The sequence below is a fragment of the Mastomys coucha genome, unplaced genomic scaffold (assembly GCF_008632895.1).
Source record: "Mastomys coucha isolate ucsf_1 unplaced genomic scaffold, UCSF_Mcou_1 pScaffold1, whole genome shotgun sequence".
NCBI classification, from domain to species: domain Eukaryota; kingdom Metazoa; phylum Chordata; class Mammalia; order Rodentia; family Muridae; genus Mastomys; species Mastomys coucha.
Window position 1 is genome coordinate 40,634,415 of NW_022196891.1, and position 12,883 is coordinate 40,647,297.

Below are 12,883 nucleotides of genomic sequence, written 5' to 3' on the forward strand. Positions count from 1 at the left end.
ATATACATATATATATATATATACACATATATATATATGTATACACACACACATATATACATGTACATATGTATACATATACATATACACACACACATACACACACACACACACACACACACACACACATCTTTTGATTGTTTCTTTGTGCAAGATTTCCTCTTAGAACTCTAACTTCAGGGAATCCCATGGCCAAAATAACACTTTCCACTCTAAATAACCGTGTAGTCCCACCATCTTCCTCTCAAACATGTTGACAGATAACACGTTTGTGTTATCTTCATTTTGTTAGGGGTGTTAAAAGTTAGGATGTTAAAGATTAAGCTGAGTTCTAGTTTCTGTTTCATTGTATCACTGAAGGGGTACAAGAGAGAAGAATCCTTAGTTTTATATAAAACCAAACAGAATTTATGCCAATTTGAACTATGGGCTACAGCCAGTACTATAATTGTGTCAAGGAGGTTTCAATTATGCATTAATTGCATGGTGAAGCCTCCAGCTGATTCAGTCGGTAGGGGAGACGTCAACTGCAATGAGTCATTAAACAATGAGGGAAATGTTTTGAATTTGGAAGGAAAAAAATGGGCACAATCTATCCTAAAAGTGTGGTCCATTTAATTGGGTGGCTTCTCCATAGTAAGGCTAATAAGAAAAGGAAAGTTAATATTTTGTTATCTCTTCAAACTATGAGTACTAGACCATATTAAGATGAATACCACATAAAAATTAGTTAGAAGGAATTTTAAAACAACCTATCCAAAATTACAAAGTGTTAAAAAAAAAAAAATCCCAAGATCAGGTAAAAGGCAGCCTCACAGGAAGGACAACCTATCCCTTAACCAAGTAACTTAAAAGTTAAAATCAATACCTGTTACTCTTGGACTCATAAACACACACACACACACACACACACACACACACACACACACACACACACCACTTTCAAATACTGAATTTTTTGGTCAAGTCTCTACTTTCCCTATTTTTCCTATTATGTTCCATTCTTCCCCCTTTTCTTCATTTACTTAATACTATAGTTTAAATTTAAACAGTGTATCTATAGCATTAACTACAGAATTTAACAAGGCCAGGTCACTGAGGATTCCAAAATTCAGTTGAAAAATCCAGAAATACAAGACCAGAACTAAAGAAAAGAGAAGCAGGTGCGATTTTCATAGACTACCCAAGATTGAAAGCCTGTATTTGCATATGACATGGTGGAAAAAAGATACATCCCCCACATGGGCCTTGTCCTAGGATTTCTCCTGATTGGGTCAAACTAGATATATTCTATATCTTTTCTAGGTCACAAAACTGTAGAAAACAATAAATTTCAACTATTTCTTTTCATTTAAAAAATACTAAGAATTCCATCCTCACTTATAGTACACAATATATATGAGAAGTGGTAGGCAAGGTCTTCAGTGGTTGATAACTAATGGATTTAATTTGATTCTGATTCTATCAAAATGTCACTCATGTTTGTATTTTTCACTGTATTAACAATATTATAACAAGAGAAAACTGAAAATGATTTTTTTACATTAATTGCTAGAAGAACTTTATCATTTTGTGTAAATAATAACTCATGACAAATTCCTATTGCTATCTTATAAGCTTCCACAGGTTAGACCTTCCATTTATATATTGTGTTAATTGCTTCTTGAATAAACAAACAACATACACAACAACCTTTCCAAATAAGTTATCATTAAATCTTAACCTCTTAATTTAGGTACCAAACAGTACTAGTTAAATAAAGGTTAATACTTTTTCTATTAATACTCCAAAATGAAGAGTCTATTTATGGCTAAAGTAGAAAATATTTAATGATATATTTTGCACTTTTTTCCTCAAGCACAGTTCAAATAAGAAATACACACATTCCTAAACTGATTAATGTACATCTGCAAGACTAATCACGGTATGTATAAAACGCATTAAATATAAAATATATGCTCAAAACTTCCAGTTCCAACAACACAGTATATCTTACAGGATACAGTCCTCTTACTGTAAGCAGCTAGAAGCTAGATCAAATATAAACAAAAAGGTAACAACCAATTAAGTGCATGGATGTTGCCAGAAAAAGGCACACATTTCTGTAGGTTAGATTTTACCATTTACACAAAGGAATACAACCAGAATCTCAGAATAAACAAACAATGACAAGATTAACTAGGCAAAACACTGTTCTCATTCAAATAGCAAGGAAATTTATCTATGTTGGCCTGACCTACAGTGAGGTAGGGAGATGTTTATAGATAAATTGTCAGCCAAGGGCCAGCCCTAACATCACTATGAATTTAAATTTATATTTACCCTAATGAACAAAAAATCCTTAAGTGCTTTAAGTAGTATCAGAATATCTAAAAAGCAAATACAGATTGACACAGACATGCACACGCGCACACGTATGCACACACACCCACACACTACAGAAGAACATGTGTTGAATCCAGAATTTCTTAAAGCTATGTTCAGATTCATGGGGTGTTTGTTTGTTCTGAAGACTGGTACTTCTGGGTAAGACAGCAAAATCCATATGACCTCTTATAAACAGTAAAAACAATACAAAACAAAACATATTTTAAAAGTGCCTCAAGAAGATGAGCAGTGAGCTGAAGGGAAGGTGAGCCTGACAGTACTAGCAAGAAAGCAGCAGAAAGCCCATCTAAAAGGGAAGCTGAATGCAGGTAGCGAGAATCCCACAGCAGTCCTAACCTAAGAAGTTCAAGCCCTCACAAGCTTCATCTGTTTGTGAGATGGTGATTCCTCTTCAGGGCATGCCAGCACTGGGGAGGAACCCCATTTTGCTACTCTGCATCAGTCAAAGCTAGCACCAACTCGAGAAAAACTATTAGTTAAAATTGAGCCAACATTGCATATAAGCAACATGGTCAGGGAACTAGGAGTCAGGGAACCTAAATACAACATGCTACAAGACTAAGAGCCAGACCTAGGAAGTAACTGTGAGAAGGGAGGAATAGAATCTCACAAGCTAAAAAGAGGAGAAGAGAAGAACTAGGTCCAGGCAGTTAAGTACCTAACTCTGCCCTTGGAGGCTGGAAACCAATCTTATCAACTAATAGCCCTATGCCCCAGGCCCTGACCCACCTTGAGAGTAGCAGGCAGATCAACCTCTGGTATCATGTACTACTTTTCATTGCTACAAAGCCCAGGATCTCTGAAGTACACCACCCCTAATTGGGTTACTACTTAAGAATTATAAAATGAGGGCTCAGAATCTCTGCCTATACAGACAGAGCTCAGTGCCATGGTTGCTTCCCACTATTCCAACCCATTTAGGAGGCATCTTCCATATAGAGTACTACCAAGCCCATAGAGTATGCTCTGGGAAATCTCTGGAGGGTGAAACAACTGGCCCAGCACATAGACCACGAACCTAAGTATGGCTAACAGAGGATCTTGTTACACAAAGACAGGAAGCTACTCAAGTAAAGAAGGACTTAGAAAACATTAGACACATAACCAATACAAGATTTTACAACAGCATAAACCACAGGAAAGTGGTTTTTCCTCTTTTTAATTCCTATACTTTTAAAACTCATGCTTTATTTGGTATTCCCCTTCCTACATTTATCTAATTTTGCTTGTACATTCTCATTTGGGGATATGTTTTGAGTTTTATTTTTAATTTTTAAATATTCTGTTTTTAAAGAAAAAAATTAAAGATTTGTGTGTATAAGTTTGCCAACACATATGTTTATGTATATGTGGTGGTTTAATAATTAACCACACTTGGTCAAAACAGAATGACTTATACATATTAATATATTATAGTAAAATATTTCCTTCTATACTCTAAATTACTTTATCCCCTCACCTTTCTCTCTCTCTCTCTCTCTCTCTCTCTTTCTCTCTCTCTCTCTCTCTCTCTCTCTCACACACACACACACACACACACACACACACACACACAAAGATTTAAGGAATAGTCAAAACCTATGGCAACCATTAAGATTAAATTACCAGGTACCTAATGCAATTATAACATGTGCAATCTCCACTTAATAAAAAAGAACAAAACTACCATGAACATATTACAGTTCCACTGGTTTCCAGCCAATGATTACAGCACTCCTCTTAATCATCTCAAACACAGTATTTTGAGTTCTTCTACTTGCTTTCTCTTATATATGAAACATTGTGAAAGGGAAAAAAAAGTATCCTAAAGTTTTGTGTCTTTAACCATGTTTTGTGGAATGTGCCAAGGTGCAGCCTCAGCATGAGGAGGTCATAAGAGAGTGGGCAATGGGAGCCACACTGATTCCATAGTGACTCAGCGTCAGTAGTGGATGCAGGCTGTCATTTAAAGTGCTCTCTCTTTGCCTGAGGAGTCTCTTTCTTCTTCTTTCTTTTTCCTTCTTTCTTCTCATTCTTCTTCCTTCTCATTCTTTTTCCTTCTTCTCATTCTTTTTCCCTTCTTCCTTCTTCTCATTTTTCCTTCTTTCTTCTTCTGACCAGAGAGACTGAACAATCCTTTACTAAGATTTTAACCTTTTTTTTCTTTTTTTTTTTCCGAGACAGGGTTTCTCTGTGTTGTCCTGGCTGTCCTGGAACTCACTCTGTAGACCAGGCTGGCCTCAAACTCAGAAATCCGCCTGCCTCTGCCTCCCAAGTGCTGGAACTAAAGATGTGTGCCACCACTGCCCGGCAGTTTTAATTTTTGTTAATCATTTCTTAGAAATTCTTAAATTTACATAAATTCTAAGAATCCTGGATCATTAGTCCCAACCCTGCTTCCTTAAAACAAAAACTAAACACGAAGCAAAAGCACATTTCCTTATAGTTTTTACAGTCTATTCTTCATGGTTAGTTGGGCATAGCTCTTGCAGTCTCCTAGCACAGCAGACAGGAGTCTTTAGTAACTATTTTCATGGAAGAACAGAAAGGTGACACACTATTAAGGTTAAAATAATTATGCAAGTAAAGCACCTAGCTCTTCCATCTCTCTCTAGGCATTGTCAACTCCTAGATGTCTTCACATCTAGGAGAATGTGAAGTACTAACTTTTTATATACTTATACACCATCTTTTAATTCTCTAATCTTTGTTTCATATCCTAGCAATTCTATAGATATTTATGTCCGCTCCCTCTAATTCTATTTGTTTATAGATTGTATACAAGCCATGCTCCTATGAGATAAACCCATCTAGCACTTCTTGTTTGTTTTAATAGATCTTCTCTCTGTTTCTATCCATGCCTTTCTTCTTGAGAACACTTTAACTCTCTATCCTTGATGTCCCAAAGTTTACCCTGGCTAATAAATGCAGCAGTCATTGAACTGGAGTGTATTATGTATCTCCTCATATAATTCCAAATTCAAGGCCAAGCCTCACAATGAGCAATTTCTACAAAGGACTGTATAGGCTTTTATGGCCTCCGTGGTTATGTCGTCTAGATTCTTTCCCATGGCCCCAAAGGCCAAGCAGAAGGCCTGCTCCTCCTCCACAGCTTCACAACCACCTCCATTCCTCACTCCTGAGAACCACATCAGCTTCACGACCACGTCCATTCCTCACCTGAGAACCACATCTGTTTCATCTATTATGAAGTGATTAGCTCTGAGTAATGAGGGAAGTATATTCACCAGAAAGAAAGACTGAAAGTAAAATAACGAGGCAGCAGATCAGCTTTAGGGCAACAGCAACCATCAGCACACATAGGAATCATGGCATCAACAGCTTGGTGATGCTCCAGGAGCAGGGACTGTGTCACACTGCAGCTTACACAGCCATGCCAGACCCAGCAGGATTGTATATACTATATACCCATTTTAACAATAAGGCAGGAAGAAAAAAACTCAGAAAAACCTATCTTTTTTCCATGCTGATTCTCATTAACTTTTTAACCTTTCTAATCACTTAGTCGGGATCATTTTAAACCTTGTCAATGAGGACTATCATAAGAACAATTTAAATCAATTACTTTTTTTCCTTCTGTAATCCTACCAGTTGGTAAACAAGAGTTCCAGATCAGCCCTGCGTACATAGAAGGTCAAGATCAGTCTGTACCTTTTCAAAACCCAAAAGAAGCAACTCACAATAACTAAGTAGAACACTTATTCACATTCACTAATATAAAGAAAAGTACTAAAAAAGATGTATCATCACATACTTAAAGTATAAGATTGAAGTTGGTAGGAAAGGATGAGATTTATTGTATATGCATTAATATAATGCATGTGTTCATTAGAACAAATGTAACATAAATGTGTATGTAGTCATTCTAAAAAGAAAATGGAAAGCAGCTACTGAACTTTTCAAAAGGCTAAACACCTGTGAATTAAAATAGGACATATATTTCATCTGTACTTTTTAAGCTTTTACTTCTGCTTATATCAAATGTCTCTGCCCCACTCTCTAATAGGGCTGCATCCTCCTGGTAGGGAGGTCCATAGAAAGGGCCAGAATTAGTTTTAGAAGCTCCTCAAGGTCTCCAGAGAAAGTCAAAATATAGCAATTGCTTTTAAAAACTAAGACGCCCTTCTCATAAGGGCTTCATCTCAAAGTTCCTGTACGTCTCTAAAGCACTTGTTCTCAACCTTCCTAATGCTGCAGCCCTTTAGTACAATTCCTCCTCTTGTGGTGACCTCCACCCTTAAAATCATTTTCAGTGCTACTTCATAACTGCAATTTTTTTTCCTGAAAATCCAGTTTATTTTCCATGTTGTGGACAGACCAAGTCAGTGATCAGGTTTTCTGCATGTGTAATAATTTATCAAAATAAGTTTTCCCACAACTCTTGCAATCACCTCTGAAAAGCCTGATCTGACAGTACACCAAACAAAACTCTTGACGAGCACCTCCTAAAGCTTGGGAGGACGCCCTGCGTGTCTCCTTCCTCACATTCACTGCACTGCGAAAGACTTAAAGAGAAAAATTTTTGAAAGGTGACTTAGTACAAGGGTTGAGTTCAAGAAGTTAATGTTTTCGTGCACTTTGCTCCAGGTTTAGCCAACATGCTACATTTTCCTTTTTGCTGTTGTTTTCATAACTGCAATTCTGCTACGGTTATGAATGACAATGTGTTTCCCGGTGGTGTGAGGGAGCTCTTGGGAAAGGGCTGTTTGACCCCCAAAGAGGTTAGGACCTACACGTTGAGAACCACTGCACTAAATTCATATAGTAGGCTATAATTTTGTAAAGTCTTACTTAGCTTTTGTTAAATTGTTTAATTTCTCCCAGTTACACCTTGCCTTTCCCTCTAGCCCACCGCTATTCCTTGTGTCACCATCTATGAGCTCCAGAGAGATTTTCTACCTAGAGCCCACAGTGGCTGTGACAGAACAGGTGCTTTTCACTATCCTTCCTGGTCACCATTACAATGGCTGCAGTCTCACTGTCAGTGATCTAACAGCTTGTTTGCAGGAGCACCTCCTTGTATACATATAAAATCAAAGAAACCATAGCACCAAGCACAGGGTTTGCACAGGATAAAGCCAGAAAGAAGGGGTCCCAGTGTTGAGAAGTGGATATGGGCTCCCATGATTAAACAAGAAGCTATAGGCAAATGATACCTACAGTAAAGGAAATCTTAATTCTCTCTAATGGAGTCTCGCTGAGTATATTAACGACCCATCAGGCGTGAGAAGGTAATTTTGCATGCTTCCTGGCTCATTTTGCTTTACTTAGGCATTTTTGTCTCATTGGTCTTTTGCTTGTATAGTCTGGTTTCCACTTTTGTATGGATTTTTGTTTGTTTGTTTGTTTGTTTGTTACCCAGAGAGGAGGGAGAGGGAGAAAGAAATCATGAAATTGGATAAGAAGGTAGGAAGGACCTGGTAGGAGTTTGGAGAGAAAAAGCATACTCAAAATCATAGTGTTTACAGCATTTTTTTCCAATAAAGAAAATGCAGTACCATAGAGGTTTTAGAGGGAAGAAAAGGAAAATGATATAATTGTATTATAATAGCAAAAAAATAAAAACTTCACAGTGACATGATTGTCTTAAAAGAGAACAAATTTAATTATTAAAAAACTATAAATGAGCAGTAGTAGTGGTGGTGGCAGCAGTGGCACACACCTTTAAGCTCGTCACTCAGGAGACAGGCAAAGCCAGCCTGATCTACAGAGCAAATTCAAGGACAGCCAAGGCTATACAGAGAAACACTGTTTCAGGGGAGGTAGGGAAGAAAGGAAGGAAAGAAGGGAGGGAGGGAGGGAGGGAGGGAGGACAAACATAACTATAAATTACTTACTTCAGATCCTGTAGAAGGTCTTTTGCATTAAGCATAGTTATTAAAGAAGTGGTAGCTGCAGGAATAATAATAATGGGTGTTCGTGACCCTGTAAATAAAAAAAAATTTTATGGTTAAAAACAAAATCATCACCGGGCGGTGGTGGTACACACCTTTAATCCCAGCACTTGAGAGGTAGAGGCAGGCGGATTTCTGAGTTCTGAGGCCAGCCTGGTCTACAGAGTGAGCTCCAGGACAGCCAGGGCTACACAGAGAAACTCTGTCTCAAAAAAACAAACAAACAAACAAACAAACAAACAAACAAACAAAAAAATCATCATTACTGGTATTACTTTCTTATTAAAGTAATTTAAAATATTACCTTAATACTTTTATACTAAATAATTTTAAAATAGTAATAATGGTAAAAAATATTTAATAACCTATATGGCTTATTTCCTGCCAAGCAAAAATAGCGAGCAGATATACCTGACACACAAGCACTGGATTTCTAACCTGCCTCACCCACATTTACTGCTTAAAGTAAACCAAAGGCACAATCATACCTTTCTTCTGATTTGGGGGGGGTCTTGCTTGAGACACTAGAAAGAGAGAAAAACAAAATTGTAATTGTTACAAAAAAAATTGTTTCTGACTTACAAAGGAGGCCTAAACATTGCTGATATTCATGTTTAGTGGTGAAACAAAAAACATCTCACATTTTATGCCTCTGCTTTGTGCAAATATTAAAATGCTTTAGCATTCCTCAACAGCTTGATGTTACAAGAAACAAATAATATAACAATGCTTTATATTATGTTCATGCATGTCTAGATCTGGTAAACAAAACATTTTATATCAATTAACTGTTATAAATGTAAAACCAGGATACTGAAAGAACATCTACCACAGTAGATTCAGGACAGAGAAACTGAGGAAAGTGAAAGAAGTTATTGGGGATTAAGACCTGAAATAGTTTTTAAATTCTTTTCTCTCTTTAAAATTTTTAAATGAGGTCTGGTCAGAAAAAGTCCCTTAAGAGCAGTGAGTTAACTATTCTGAATATCTAATCTATACATTGTAGAAATGACCTCAGTAGTAGTAATTATGGTTGCACTTGAAACACAAATTTTCTAGTTGTATTATTGTTATTGTATGTTTTGAAGAGAATAGTGCTATATCTTCAGTTTCACTACTTATATAATATCTTCTGAAATACTTTTTATATGTCACATGGAATCTTGTTGGTGTAATTTTAAAATTCATTCTGTATAATATTATGATGAAGAACACAAAAAGTAAATACTTATCAGCACCATGGAACTTCACAGAAAAAAAGAGTAAATATTAAGTTAAATAAATCAATAGCTGGGCAGTGGTAGTGCAAGCCTTTAATCCCAGCACTCTGGAGGCAGAGGTAGGCAGATTTCTGTAAGTTTGAGACCAGCCAGGTAGGACTAGAGATAGTTCTAGGACAGTTAAAGCTACAGAGAAACCCTATGTCAAACTACCCACCCACCCCCTCCGGGGGAAAAAAAGGAAACAAACGAGCAAACATTCTATTTAGGAGAATAGAAAGATCTCAGGAGAGACTGAAGAATGTGGTAATAGGACCTAAACGTAATATGAGAGCCTGGGGAAAAGAGAGACACCCAAATGAGATGCTAACACAGGTAAACTCTGAGTGAGTGGGGTCTCTAAAACTAGATGTAAAAGAAACTATCTACATAACAGTTGCTCTGCCTGGAAATGTGGTTTAAAACCACTACTTTTGTGTAACAGAATTAAACTAGTGAATAGTGGATAGTAAGGGAAATTCAAATTCAACGTCAGTTCTCAGAAACCTGGACATGGGTTTAATTTCTTGACTCTAAACATACACACACACACACAATTACCTGATCAATAAATGGATATATGGAATGAAGAAGACACTTCTCAAAGGTCTTAGTACAAATAACAAATAACAAATGAACAAAAAAGTTCAATATCCTTAGCCATTAGGGAAATACAAATTAAAAACAACATTGCAATTCTCTATCACCTATGTGAAAATTAACATTAAGAAAAAAACAAAGCCAGGGAAATTACTCAGTAGGTAAAGGCATTTGCTTAACATCTGAGTTCAGACCCTACGGCACATATGGTAGAAAAGAGGTCATACTCCTACAAATTGCATTCTGATTTCCATAATGTACCATGGCACACTAGGGCTCTCTCTTTCTCCTTCTGTTCCCCTCCCCATCAGTATAATCTTTTAAAAAGGAGGAAAGAAGAAAAGAGAGAGAGAGAGTGGGGGGGAGACAAAAAAAGAAAGAGAGAAAGAGAAAGAAAAATAAGAAAACTAACAAATATTGGCAAAGATCTGAGGGGAAAAAGAACAATTACACACTGATGCCAAAATGTAATTTAAGGTACCCATCATAAAGATTAAAAACAGAAATACCACAAGATCCTGCTAGACATCACTGCTAGGTTTACATTAAAAGATGAATTCATACCAAAAATGTAGTATATATACATAATAGAGTTAGATTCAACTATACAGACAATCCATGGGCTAGAAGAAGATTCAATGAGTAGAGTCTGTTGTACAATCACAAAAACCTGTATTTGAATACCAAGAACCTACATAAATTATCAGGCACAATGATACTGTGCCTATCACACCTGCAGGTTGATGGGGGTAGGGGTGAGGTTAAAAGATAGGTAGGTCACTGGAGCTCACTAGCTAGCCAATCTAGCCTAATTCATCTACACATTCCAGTTTTGATAAAGACTGTGTTAAAACGAAGTAGAAGAGACATTAAGAAAGACAGACAATTTCTGATCTCCAAACATTAACACACACATATATAATACATATAGAAAAGAAAATAAGCTAGATTAAGAAAGGCAAACAGGATGTTTTCTCTCATATGTGGAGCCTAGATTTCTTTAAACACACATGTAAAGACATGCCTATATACATCATAAGAAATTTGCTAAGGGGAAGCAAAAGAAAGTAATAGGCAGAAAATATATGGTCAATGGATTTGATAGGCTCAAATAATCAAGGAACTCAATATACTGGAACAAAAATGTCAGTATGAAACTGCTCTGCAATGAGTACTCCCTAATATTTTTTTAAATAAATAAATAACAGAGTGATCAATAGTAAAGGTTTGATCTCATGATTTAACTCAAAACCCACATTTGCTACTGCCTAAACAAATTAAACTGGTAAGGTGACTCATTCTACCTAGTTCTTTCCTCAATTGCAAAATAAAGGTAATTCTACGTCCTACTAAATGTAACAAAAAAATTAAAAATAATGATGTGCTCCAAGTCCTTAGACAGACCTGGCATATATTTATGCTACTTACTGAGCCCTGCTGCTGCTGCTACTTCTATTACTACTACTAAAGCAAATACAACCACTGTCAATATGACAGCCAACAAAATGTTTGGACTATTTATTTTAAAAGTATTACTTGATAAGACATTTTACATAGTCATTAAACAGCAGTGAGATCTGTCCTCACAGAGCTTTCAAGCCTGTGGGTTGAATCCCACGAGAATTGAACTTTTGGATTCACCTGATCTTTCCATTTCTCACTTGCAGGGACTATAGATTTGTGCTACCAACCATTTGAATAACATAATATTCTGACATAAGTTTTAATTTGCAAAGGATATAAAATGTTTGCTTCTTTTTCCCCAAGTAAAAGTTCAATAACTTTTAAGCCAGAAATGGCAAGATCTGATTTTCACCTTTTGCAAAAAAAAAAAATTAGGGGACTCAGATAGGGATTAAAAGAGCTTCTTAAGGGAAATGCCACTATACATGCCTTTAATCCCAGCAGTGAGTAGGAACTGAGGCAGGCATATCTGATTTTGCAGTCTGCCTGACATATGTAGTGACCTTTGGGACAGGAGGAACTAAAGAAAGCTAGGTTAGAGCTATTATGAAAGTCCTCAGATTATGTGTGATTTAAATGAGGGCTTTTTTTTTCTTATTGTTTTACTGAGATAGTAAAGTTAAGTGGGAAAGGCTTTTAACAATTACTATCACATTCACTGAATTAAATAATAATTATTTTTATAGATTTGGATGCCTGTGAGTTTCTACCATATAGGAGGACAGAGCAGGAACAAAAAGTTAGACTCATAAAATGTGCTCTGCTGACTACAATGGAAGATTTGCATTTGTTTTAAGATACTCATAACGTATTTTTATGTAGATGTCAGAGCTACTATATGTAGTACCGAGTGACAAAGTTAGACAAAGATGTCCAACTTAAGATAAAAATTTGGAAATCATCAGCATACACATTTCTTGGGGAGGGGAGGGGTTCAATATAGGGGTTCTCTGTGTAGCCCTGGCTGTCCTGGAACTCATACAGATCTGCTGATCTATGTATGTCTACCAAGTACTGGGATTAAAGATGTATGTCACCACTGCCCAGCTCAGCATATACATTTTAAGCTAAAGGATAGTTATAAAATCCTGCACATCACTTACAAACTGAGTAACTATTACCATGAAAAATTTGAATGAAATAGACAAAAGTAACCTTCTGAAACTCACAGGAGTATATGAGACACACTAAAGCTATAGTCCATTTACTTAAGAATTCTAAATTATAAGCAATTTAAAGCTAGAAGGCTGAACAGAGTGGCATATACATCTTTAATCC

The 12,883-nt window shown here is 36.4% G+C and overlaps 1 protein-coding gene across 1 annotated transcript in view; it reads right to left on the minus strand.

Annotated features, from left to right (window-relative positions):
• The window catches only part of Cdc73 (cell division cycle 73), a 102,104-nt gene that overhangs the window by 16,877 nt on the left and 72,344 nt on the right, over positions 1-12,883 (minus strand). Inside the window, exons 12-13 of the mRNA XM_031384296.1 lie at positions 8,771-8,806; positions 8,226-8,313 (exon numbers count right to left, since the gene is read on the minus strand). Coding sequence (XP_031240156.1) covers positions 8,226-8,313; positions 8,771-8,806 — 124 coding nt within the window. The remainder of the gene's footprint in view (positions 1-8,225; positions 8,314-8,770; positions 8,807-12,883) is intronic.